The sequence below is a fragment of the Bos indicus genome, chromosome 24 (genome assembly GCF_029378745.1).
Source record: "Bos indicus isolate NIAB-ARS_2022 breed Sahiwal x Tharparkar chromosome 24, NIAB-ARS_B.indTharparkar_mat_pri_1.0, whole genome shotgun sequence".
NCBI classification, from domain to species: domain Eukaryota; kingdom Metazoa; phylum Chordata; class Mammalia; order Artiodactyla; family Bovidae; genus Bos; species Bos indicus.
The window spans coordinates 41566669-41579018 of record NC_091783.1 but is presented as its reverse complement, the minus strand read 5'-3'; the positions used below and the strand labels follow the sequence as shown (position 1 = coordinate 41579018).

At 48.5% G+C, this 12350-nt stretch overlaps 1 protein-coding gene across 6 annotated transcripts in view; it reads right to left on the bottom strand.

Moving 5' to 3' along the window:
- The window catches only part of MTCL1 (microtubule crosslinking factor 1), a 113450-nt gene that overhangs the window by 18013 nt on the left and 83087 nt on the right, over positions 1-12350 (bottom strand). For all 6 annotated transcript variants that reach the window (XM_070778934.1, XM_070778933.1, XM_019986867.2 and 3 more), the window contains 3 exons: positions 11794-12024; positions 10500-10685; positions 1041-1208 (listed from right to left, as the gene is read on the bottom strand). In XM_070778934.1, the coding sequence (XP_070635035.1) occupies positions 1041-1208; positions 10500-10685; positions 11794-12024 (585 nt within the window). The remainder of the gene's footprint in view (positions 1-1040; positions 1209-10499; positions 10686-11793; positions 12025-12350) is intronic.

The following is a 12350-nucleotide window of genomic DNA, read 5'->3' as shown; positions in this document are numbered from 1 at the left end:
TCTGCAATCTGAGACAACATGCTTCCTCTGGCCTTCATTTCTCTGTGTGAATAAGGACAGCACGACTCGTCAGGGCATGTGTAGTGGGAGGTCTACAAGGTCTTCCCAGCACTGGGAGAAATCTAACGGAAAGCATTCATTTGCTTTTTTTTTTTTTAGAGATAACAAAACCACAACCTGCGTTTTCTTTGCTTCTGTCTGAATGATGGCCGTGTACTGATCACCATTTCATGCTGGTCAGGCTTTGGTGGCACTAAGGACATCCTTGCTCCTTTCTCCCCACCAACATTCGCTATTTCTAGTCTTTCTGATAAGGGCCACTCCAACAGCTGTGAGGTGACAGCTCATTGTGGTCTTGATTTGCATTTCCCTGAGGATCAATAACAGAGCATTTTTTCATGTATCTGTTACCTGAAGGCAAAGAAAACTCAGGCAAGAAGACACCTGCACCCCCATGTTCCCAGCAGCACCATTTACAGAAGCAATGTAAATGTTCATGGATGAATGAATGGATAAAGAAGATGTGGTACATATATACAATGGGATACTACTCAGTGGTGAAAAAGAACAAAATCATGCCATTTGCAGCAACAGTGGGTGGAGCTCAAGGGCTTTATGCTAATTGAAATCAGAGAGAGAGAAATACTGTGTGATCAGAAGTAGATGTGGAATCTGTAAGTAAACAGATGAAACCAAGCTCATAGGTAACACTTAACAGATAAGGAGCTGCCAGGGGGAAGTGAGTAGGGAATGGGTGAACTCCTCTGCTTTTAGTTTAAATAAACTGGATAGTAATAAAAAAGAGACAACCTTGTTCTACACAGAATGGGGAAACAGACGCTGCTTTTGAAACACTGCTGGGTGGGAGCCGTGTTTCACACCTTGGGAGAGGGAAGAAGAGGGAAGGATGGCACCACAGGAAGGCGGGGGACCTCCCAGGTGCCCGAGGCCCTTGCTGTGGGTTTCTCCTCGCCCCCCTTTCCCAGCCAGGCCCTGGGATCCAGACCCTCCCCGCAGTTGGAGAGGAGGCCAGGCCATACCTGCTCCAGGCGGCATGTGAGCGCGGCCCACTCCACATCCCAGGCAGCCTTGTCACCTGCGTATTGCTGCTGCAGCCGCTGGCGTGCGCGCGCGTCCTCCCGTAGCTCTGCGCGCAGCTCCTCAAGCAGTGCCTTGAGGGCGCAGAACAGCGGCTGGGTCTCTGCCACCTGTGGGGACATGAGGGCAGCTCTGCATCTCATGAGGGTGAGGACAGGGGCCTGGCCAGCAAGGGAGGGGGGCTGGTTTGGGGCTATGGTGGGAATCTGCACAGTTAGGGGGAGAGTAGGTCCCCTGGCTGCTCGAGGGCCACTGGGCCGATGCTGCTAAGGGCTCCTTGGATGAGGAGGCTGGTACCACGGACACCTGAAGCAGAGATGGGAAGAAGCTGAGGGAGGCGAGGGGAACCGAGCCAGGGCTGCCAGGATGCTCTGCATGACTTCAGACCTCACAGCCCTGGTTGACAACAGGAGTAATGAGATAAACTCACCTCTGTGTGCTGTCACTTGAGTGCCAGCTGTTGAACCAGAGGGAATTAATAAAGGGCTCGTGTGTCTCATCAAAGTGGTGGTTAGTCTCCGATTTGTAGTTACTAAGAGGTCATATATGCAAAAAAGCAGAGTCGTGGGGTGGGGGTGACTTTTAGGTCTAACAGTTAAAAGTAAAGGCTTAACATGCTGGTGAAGGCTTCCTTGTCCTCCCTCGAAATACAGTCACTGCCCAGAATCTCTTTTCTGCTCGCTAATGGCAGGAATAACTACTGTAACTACTTGTTTATCTTGTGCCTCCCCTGTCCCCCCACCTCCAAGTTGTCAAAGGCTGACCACCTCCCACATTTCTGGTGCTCAGCTCATGGAAGCATGCAAACAGGTCTGATAATGAAGAATGGATTCTTATTACTAACCTGCTCTACCTAACTTAAAAGATTTTGTATTTTCCAATAATACCTATTTAGTTCTATGAACACACATTTCAAAACCATGATTGCTATCTCAGTATGCTTCAGCATGGGCATTATATCAGAAGGTTTGTCCAAATGAATTAATACACCCTGAATCAATGATGGTACCTGGATAATAAAAGCCACATCAGTCCATCTCTAGAAACCAGATGGAGAACACCTAAAGCCCGTTGCTAGCTCCCTGAATGGTCTCAAGGCAATCCTCTTTGGTACATTTATAAGACAGGAGGACTTAAAAGCTCTCTCAGTCCTACCAGAGGCACTCTGTCTGTACCATGGGAAGACAGAGCCCCTCATGCTCAGAAGAATCCCCCCTCCTTGGTAAACCTCCTGTCCCAGGGCAGCAAGCCTGGGATCTGCATGCCCAGCAGCCTTCTCTCTTCCATCAGCTTGAGAGTCAATCATGCTTTTAAAACCATCTAGTCAAATCAATGAAACACACATGTACGTATGCAAAAATGGTTAGCCATGCTTGGGAAGAATTTGTGATACTCTGGATATACGTTTGGATGTTAGAAGAGAGAAATTCCTTAACATGAACTTTATCACTGAAAACGCCATAGTTTTCTCCATAATTTATATGAAAAGTTTTAGTATTAGATACAGTAGACTTTTGGTCAGGTTAAAAGGTCTGTTAGCATTTATTGCTCCTTGATTTTCCTCACCATGAAAACCAATTTTCACTTTTAACTGAGAGTACAATTCAGTTAACATTTGCAAAACTTGGCAAATAGAAAACCTAAAAATCCTGTACGTTCTTTCCAACTATGAGAATATAAGTAAATTACCACTGTTCTCAACAATATATTCATAAAATGTGTGAAACTGTAATCAATGCAGAAGTTTCTTTAAACTCTACACCAAAAGTATTTAAAGGTATGTATGAGTGAGGTGTTAGTCTTTTCACAGATATACATCTTCCTAAGTATAGAATTTGTTTGCTAAAAAATTATTTTATGGTAGACTTGATTTTTCATCATTGGATTTTAGATTTTTAAAAAATTACTACTTTTCAAGTCAAACTATTTTAAACATAAAATCACGGTAATTTTTATCCAAACTTCAGAGCAGTTGTCTCTGTTTCATTGAAGAAAAAGCAGAAAACCACATAATAAATCACATATGATCAGTACTTTCCTATGAACCACAAGTCATGTATGTGGTCAGCTTTGGGGTTCTTCTCTAACAGCACTGACAACATCAGGACCAGAGTTTTGTGCTCCTTGAAAGCAGGGTTCACATGACTGTCCTTTTGCAGATTAAAATTTTGCTTCTGCTGGAAGTAAGTACTTTTTGGCATTAATAGATATCAGATTAAATAAAATCAAGTCTTAATGTTTTCATGCACATTTGGGCCAGAGCAATCAACATAATGTCCTGTTATACCAATACTATATTTAATCATCATGGGATAAGCTCAAACTTGCTTTGGGGTGAAGGTGGCCAAAGGGGACAAGAGCCCAGAGAATCGATGCTATTGGTAGCTGTTACCACCGTCACCTGGGCACAGCATGTGGCCTGGCACGCAGCCAACCTAGTTCTGCCACTGGAGAACAACGGCAAGAACTATGTCCAAGAGAAAACTGAAGACCCCGAATGAGCCACAGACAGGCACTGATCCTTCCAACTGACTGTTACACACACAGAAACCCAGTGACGGTGACTAACACTCGTTTCCAGTGGGCCAGGGGTGTGATGATCCTTCACCTACAGGACAGTGCTTGCATCTCACATCGAGCCTGAGTGCACGCTGGCACATGCCCTTGTCACAGGGGAGGACGCACAGCAACGGGGAACCTGTCTGGCCGCGAGGAAGCGTGGAGCCTGACTGCGATCCAGGTCTGCCTGCGCTACCCAAGACTGGACAAGCCTGCCAGCATATGTGAATTCCGGCAGCATAACCCTGCCCAAGCCGTAATTTTAAGGATAGCTAATCTAGGGCTTCCCTAGGGATCTAGTAGTTAAGAATCTGCCCACCAATACAGGAGACACATGGGTTTGATGCCTGGTTCCGGGAAGGTGGCACAGGCCGCAGAGCACTTAAGTCTATGTGCTGTGACTACTGAGCCTGTGCTCTAGAGCCTGGGAACTGCAACTGCTGAGCCTGAGCGCTGCCACTGCTGAAGCCCGCGTGCCTGGAGCCTGTGCTTCACATGAGCAGCCACTGCAGTGAGAAGTCCGAGCAACCACAGCTAGAGAGTAGCCCCTCCTTGCTGCAATGAAGATCCAGCACAGCCAAAAATAAACAAACAAAGATGGCTAATCTCTGTGAAGCAAACTCCATTACCCACATCAAGGGGAATAACAGTAGCCCTCCTGAAAGAACATCTAGACGTTACTCTTCTCACTTCTCCAAGTGGTGGCCGTTTGCTGGGCTATATTTTTGGTAGAAAGACCCAAATCAAGTCAAGGATGGAATCAAGACTAAGTCTTCAGGTCAAAGTCATCTTAGATACAGAGCTTTCAGAACCTTCTGTGCCAGGTGCTGAGCTCTATAACCTTTTAGCTTATATATCTGGTAAGTATACAAAAAGTGAAATTGCTCAGTCGTGTACGACTGTTTGTGATCCCATTGACTGTAGCCTACCAGGCTCCTCCCTCCATGGCATTTTCCAGGCAAGAGTACTGGAGTGGGTTGCCATTTCCTTCTCCAGGGGATCAAACCCAGGTCTTCTGCATCGCAGGCAGACGCCTTACCCTCTGAGCCACCAGAGAAGCCCTTCTGGTAAGTATGGGCAATTGTAATTAAAAAGGCCAACTTCCCAATTTCTTTCAGTTCAGTCGCTCAGTCATGTCCGACTCTTTGCGACCCCATGAATCACAGCACGCCAGGCCTCCCTGTCCATCACCAACTCCCGGAGTTTACTCAAACTCATGTCCATCGAGTCGGTGATGCCATCCAGCCATCTCATCCTCTGTCGTCCCCTTCTCCTCCTGCCCCCAATCGCTCCCAGCATCAGAGTCTTTTCCAGTGAGTCAACTTTTCGCATGAGGTGGCCAAAGTACTGGAGTTTCAGCTTTAGCATCAGTCCTTCCAATGAACACCCAGGACTGACCTCCTTTAGGATGGAGTGGTTGGATCTCCTTGCAGTCCAAGGGACTCTCAAGAGTCTTCTCCAACACCACAGTTCAAAAGCATCAATTCTTCAGTGCTCAGCTTTCTTCACAGTCCAACTCTCACATCCATACGTGACCACTGGAAAAACCATAGCCTTGACTAGACGGACCTTTGTTGGCAAAGTAATATCTCTGCTTTTTAATATGCTATCTAGGTTGGTCATAACTTTCCTCCCAAGGAGTAAGCGTCTTCTAATTTCATGGCTGCAATCACCATCTGCAGTGCTTTTAGAGCCCCCCACAAAAAAAGTCTGACACTGTTTCCCCATCTATTTACCATGAAGTGATGGGACCAGATGCCATGATCTTCGTTTTCTGAATGTTGAGCTTTAAGTCAACTTTTTCACTCTCCTCTTTCACTTTCATCAAGAGGCTTATTGGTCTTCTTACAAAGCAGCAGGATAAAATGTTTCCACAATTTCTTTCTCAATTCTAAGGACATTTCAGCCCTTTTAAGCTCGAATAACCCTCCATTTGCCATCAGGAGTTTGTGCTATAAAGTGTTAAAATAACAGGTTCAAGTTTGGGCTTTGGCCAGTAGGACTGTTATCCAATTATAAGTGAAAGTCACTCAGTCGTGTCTGACTCTCTGCGACCCCATGGACTATAGAGTCCATGGAATTCTCTAGGCCAGAATACTGGAGTGGGTAGCCTTTTCCTCCTCCAGGGAATCTTCCCAACCCAGGTATCGAACCCAGGTGTCCTACATTGCAGGCGGATTCTTTACCAGCTGAGCCACAAGGGAAGCCCAAGAATACTGGAGTGGGTAGCCTGTCCCTTCTCTAGCAGATCTTCCTGACCCAGGAATCAAACCAGGGTCTCCTGCATTGCAGGTGGATTCTTTACCAACTGAGCTATCAGGGAAGCCCTATCCAATTATAGGACACATGTTAATAGAAATTGAAAAGAAGTTTATAGATAGGTAGCAGATCAGTTGGTGAGGCAACACCAGCTATTTTATAGACTCACTTTTGCTTAAGATTTCTAAGACATGCACATAAGTAATTCTGTGAAAGCTATACTTAACATCAACCACTCTGCTGCATCAGAGCCACTGCCTTTAGAGATGGTGTAATCTAAAATTGGAACAGAGGTACTGACCTGCTGCTACGGGCTGACCCACAGAAAGGCAGTCACAATAGAGGTGCTGGCCTCTGCCTTATCCTCACTTAGGCAGAGTCCTGCAATGCTGTGGTTGGCTGCCCTGACCACCCACCGCCCACTTCCACATACACACCCATGCATAGTTCCTATTTGACACATAAGGAGGGGGGCCTCTTGCAGGTTCAATAAAAGTAACTCCTTCACCAGCAGGGGTGCCATGTCATCCTTTACTGAGATTATCTTTACATATCTGTGTGTGCTTGGTCTCGGTCACGTCCAACTGCAACCCTCCAGAGACTGTAGCCCACCAGGCTCCTCTGTCCATGGGATTCTCCAGGCAAGAAGACTGGCGTGGATAGCCATTTCCTACTTCAGGGGATCTTCCTGACCCAGGGTCGAACCTGCATCTCTTCTGTCTCCTGCATTGGCAGGCAAAGTCTTTACCATTGCGCCACCTAGGAACCCCCTACAATATTTTAATCCAGCAACATTTTAACAAGTAAGCCATTTGTCATTCTTATCTTCATTATTACATACAGATTAAAGATTATTTTCTAAAACCATCATCCCCACAGATAAAGGAGAATGAGTCATTAAAGACTGGCTGTGAAAATATAATCTCTTATGGAAGCTTGCAGAGATGACGGACTCATCTGTGGCCAGAACTCACGTGTCCACTGGCTGCAAATACACTGGGTGACCTGGACCAGGCGGACTCCATGCCTGCAGGTCTCCCATCATTTTCACTGAAGGCCTCGGAAGAGTAAAGGTGGATGTGTGAGAGGACATATGGACACAGATTGAACAGGTATAGACCCAGAACTGTTGCCAAGGCTTCAAAGTGTGATGGAAGGGCAAATGGACAAGTGTGATGGAAGTCAAGTGGCCAGATGGGAAGAATGAACTGATTACCGGCAAGCTCATTAGTGTATCAGAACTTGTGCCACAAGACTCGGAAAGGTGTGTCACAAACTACCTGCCACCCAAAGGTAGGTCGGGGAGGTAGGGCTGGGGCCGAGAGTATTTCTTCAGGAAACTTTTGTTACTTGTGACTTTCCACACCCTGAACACGTGCTACTTTCACAGTAACAGGAAAAAAAAAAAAAAAAAATAAACAGCAAAAATAAAGTGCTTCCTAATCATAAACTCTGGTCAGGTTACTTCCACAGAGTTGCATGTCTCTTAGGTGAGGCTATAAAGTTGCAGAGTCTGAAGAATGAATCTGGTGCAACATATGAAAGTGAAACATAAAAGCTATCAAGGCTCAAGAGGATTGCCTTCTTATTTAAAATATAAAATCAGATGTGTGGAAGTGCTGTTTCTGGAAGTTTCTGTATCTTGGGCAGAGTAGAAAGAATGGGCTGCCAGCAAGTAGGCTACTGGGCACCAGGTGAGTGCAGGCCCAGGATGCCCTGGAGCCAAAGGCACTCTGTCTACAGGGAAAGGCTGGCTTTGATCTGGGGGGCCTCCGAGTCCCAGGTCAGTGACAAAAGGCCCAGGGAGCAGACTGCCCCTAGTCCTCAGGCTGGATCCTGAGGAGGGCCCTTAGGGACCAGTGGCAGTTGAAGACTTGAAGATTTGAACACAGAACATAGTAAATGGTAAAGGATCTGCCTGCAATGCAAGAGACCTGGGTTCGATCCCTGGGTCAGGAAGATCCCCTGGAGACATGGCAACCCGCTCCAGTATTCTTGCCTGGAGAATTCCATGGACTGAGGAGCCGGCAGGCTATAGTCCATGGAGTTGCAAAGCGTCAGACACAACTGGGCGACTAAACACTTTCATTTTTTCATAATTGCATTAGATTGCCCTCTCCACACTTACACTTAGACGCTTTAAAAAAGAGTATTACGTCACATCCCTGAATGAAAAAGTAACTTTTCTTTTAATGACTTAATCCAATTGGGGGAAGACTGGCTGTTGGAACCCCACAGTCATACTTCTGGCACTATTAACCACCCTATGTTTAAAAACCTGATTTCAGGAATTACTACTATCAAAGGCATACTTGGCTGTAGTAGTGCTGGCCTCAGAAGCTCAACGCAGTTGCAGGCATCTTGGTGCTTGTCCCCAGCCTGGGACCCTGCAGAAGGCTGGGTGAACTCAAGTGCTCACTGCCTCCAGGACAGGTGGGTCCCTGCTGCCTCGTCAGTCTGGGCAATGTTCGCAGAGCCAAACACTTTCCATTCTGATGGTTTTTAATGAAGTATTTCCAACGCTGACTTGATACATGCAATTTTTTTAAACCTCCTTTGACATGATAAATGTTGCCATCCACCCTGTTCAGCTGTGAGATTGTTCACTGTGACACAAGGCAAGGCCTGGGAAATTCTGTCCCCTGCTAATTTATCCTTGGGAAAGAAGTCAGGCCACATTTCCCACTCTGCTTATCGCCTTGGGAGGCCCTCGGAGTTTCTGAGGCGGGTGCGGCTTGAGGGGCCGCTCCCTGCGACACGTGCCCAGCTCCCGCGTCCAGGCTGCCTGGCTGGTACAGGATGGACAGACCTCCCTCCCGAGAAGTGCACTGCCGGGTGCCAGCTGTCGCTTACAGTAGAGCTCATTAATCTTGTGTCCTCAGATGGATGGCACTGGACTGCCATGGGCAGACAGGCCCATTAAAGGCAGATCTGATTCTGCCCACGTGGACACCACCCCCATTAGCCCATCTGCATGCCTGTGTACAAAGCGGGAACACAATGGTCCACCTCCACTTTCAAGCGGAAATGCTGAGACATGAATGATGGAAGGAGGCAGCAGCAAAGATGACGTTAAGACGCACAGAACAGGAGGTTCCAGCTGAGTGACTTTCCATAGGTCTCCACCTCACAGGGAAAATCTTCCATGACTATTGTTTGGGAAACCAGCTGTGTTACATTTTCCCCCTTTCCCAAAGCATTTGGATGTGCACGTGGGAAACACCCGACACGTGCTCTCGGAGGCAGCGGGTCTGTGGCTAAGCAGCCAACAAGGAATTCTATGTAAGTCACAGATAATACCATGGGACTGCCTGACAGCACCGCTTTTAAAAACCAGTAAAACTGGTCGATTTTTGGGGATGTTCTGCAAAGGAGCATTTTATTTTCTAACGATCTTTGCTGGAAAACGCTGGAAAACTCATTCCATGAGCTAAAAAATCTCTCCCATGGCCTCATGACAGACTTCCTAATAATGGTAATTAAAAGTTCCTTTGAAAATATAACCTCTTTCTTGAGTCCTGTTATTCTGGGAGAATGAAGGGTGAAGTTATGCTTAGAAATCAGGACTTCAACTGTGAAAATCTGAGTTGTACACAGAAGGTGGGGAAAGGGGGAACGCTCCCCCAGGTGTGAGCTAGGGAGGCGTCACTTTCCTCATCTGACCTGAGTTCACGCTCTGCTGCCGTCCTAACCATCCTAACCCCCCCGCCCCGACACACACACATGCTCTGGGCAGAAGGAGAGGCTGCAGCTGTGGAGTGCGGTGTGCAAGGAGGGCCCAGACTGGCTGTGATGGTGCGCCTGCAGCTGCGCCTGGGGTCACCCCACCCTGCGCCTACCCCCAGATCCAGGCTCTCCCTGCCAGACACTCAAAAAAGCAACATGAGGTCAGGAGAGTCTCAGGCCAGGAAGCCCAGGAGCAAAAAAGTTTTAGCCTTGCAGGCAGGATCCTGGCACTCCAAACCCATCACAGCTTCCGTTTTGCAGAAAAGCACAACCAACCTGGGGCACCCAGAGCATCTCTTGGCTTATCCAGCAGGGGCCTGTTTGCTTATAAAGATAAATGGGGCTTTTGGGAACACTGATAGTTACTTAAGGTTCTACACAGAAACCTCACTTCTCTTTACACACGCTTTCATTTTTGCTTCAAGTGTCATCCAATATTTGTATTGGGGACATTATGTTTTGTGTAGCTTAAAAACAACATGAAATACTTCATACACATTTGGAGATAAAAAGACAGACAAACTTGGTTTTCCTCCTGTGTTATGTTGCCCGCCAGCAAACAACAAAGCCCTACGTGGTCGTGATGAGGGCACCATCTCCTTGGAAGAGTGTCACCCTCTATATAAGACATAGGCCACCTTATCCAGTACTGTTTTCTCCTCTTCCTGAGGCACATTCACTGGCCTTGAGGGGACTCAATTGACGTGCCCTTACTATGTCCTCACTTATGTGAATGAGCCAAGCAAACCAGAGCTCTCTGCCCCTGGGAACACCAGCGCGTGAACAGATGACAGGGGCAGGCTAGGGGGTCTTTTCTCCCAGTGCAGGGAGAATGAGGAGCTGAGACCAGCACCCACCTGCCTGTAGAGCTGTCCCCCGTCGGTGGGCTGCAGCCGTGACCCGTGGTCACCCATCTGCGGAGAGCGCTCTCCCAGGGAAAACCCACAGCTTGGCCCATCGTCGTCGCGGTCTGGACTGTCCGCCTTTGTGTCCCCCTGGACGCCAAGCTCCCCGAGCCTGGGGAAGGTCTCTGGAAGCTCGCTCTGAAATGGCAGGAGGGGACAATCACAGCTGAATTCTTCTGCCCTCAGCCTAAGTTTTAATGCCTGAGGTTCATCACCCACTTCAGGGGTTATCACAACTTCACTTCTCAGCCCTCTCTCCCTAGGAGGCTCATAGTGACCACTTCACTCATTGGCCACTTTCTCCATCTAAACCTGACATAGAGGGTGCCCAGTTTATTAGATGAGATTAGAAATATTACTATTTGTAAATCATTCCTGCTCTCAGTTACAGTGAAAGGAGGAGGGCCTCCAAAGTACTGATCAATAGAAAACTTGACAACTACTTCCAGTTTTGCTTAACAATGGTTTTCTAGGTCATGGCTATCTTGAAGCAGGTTGAATTCGTTTTTAAAGAAGTTCTCCACCCCGAGGGAAGAGCATCATATCTCCCCATTCCCAGGATGTCTTAAAACTGCACACACTGCTGAGGAGAGTGGGAGCAGAGGGTCTTTGGGGGCTAAGAGGAACCAACCACCACGGGGCCCTGAAACAGCTGACGAGGCAGCCAGAGTAGCAGACACCAGCAGCTCCAGCCCTGTGCTCGCCAGACAGCATGGCCAGAGAGGAGCCTGCAGAGCTGGAGGCCACTCTGCCTTAATCAATAACCATCAATCAGAGGGCAAATAGCTCTGGTTCTGCCATGAACCTGGGAATTGAGGCCTAAGTAGGTATATGCTTCATACTGATTTCAGAGGCTGTGAGAAAGCTCCTCTTGGAGCTCAGAGAGACCGCGTTAGAGCCGGGTTTGCCAACCATCACTGTGGAATGAACCAGTGGAGGACTTTGGGGGTGATAACAAATTCATCCATCAGCAAAAAGACATGGCAGCAAAAAGACATGGCAGCAAAAAGACATGGCAGCAAAAAGCATGGCTGCAGCAGGGGCTTACAGACCAGCGTGTTCTTCAAACGAGCTCCCTGGGCAGCACCGGACGACCCCACTGCCTTTGCTCTGCCTGGACTGGGCTTGAAAAATAACCTGAGATAATCAGAACATGACTGTGTGCGGAGCGGAGTGGGTAGGCGGACAGCAGGGCCTGGGGCTCAAGAACAAACCCCATACAAAGGAACTCCCGGGGCCGAGCTACCTCCATGAAGTCCTCCGCGTCGTCCTCCGCCTGCCTCCCTTGGCGCCAGTGCTTGAGCAGCCACCTGAGCTTGACGTAGAAGAGGAAGATGTTCTGCTTCAGGGAGCGCAGCTCCTGCTGCATCAGGTGCCTCTCGTCGTCGCAGGCGGGCTCGTGCAGCGAGCTCTGCAGGGCCAGGCCGTTTGCCTCCCGGTCGCGCCTCCGCAGGGCGCAGCGGCGTTCCTCCTCCGCCTTGGACGAAGAAGAGAGGCGCCGTGACGGGCGGCTGTCCCCACCTGCCACCCAACTGAGCCTCTGCCAGCGGCCATTCCGCCTGGGATGGGAAACTCAGAAACTTCCCCCCCGCCCCCCACTCCCTGAGTTTAGTAAACGCCTCTAGAGGCTCACTCTTCACAAAACCCCAAGCGCTTCCTGACTCCCCGTTCAAGGGGAGGGGTCGGCATCATTTCTCATCGTGGAGTTTCTCGTGCGGTTTTTTGATGTTCCTTAGGCCCCTTCAGGAGCACTGTCTCTTGGAGGCAGGGCTCACAGCTGACCCAGGGGCAGACCCTGTTTGT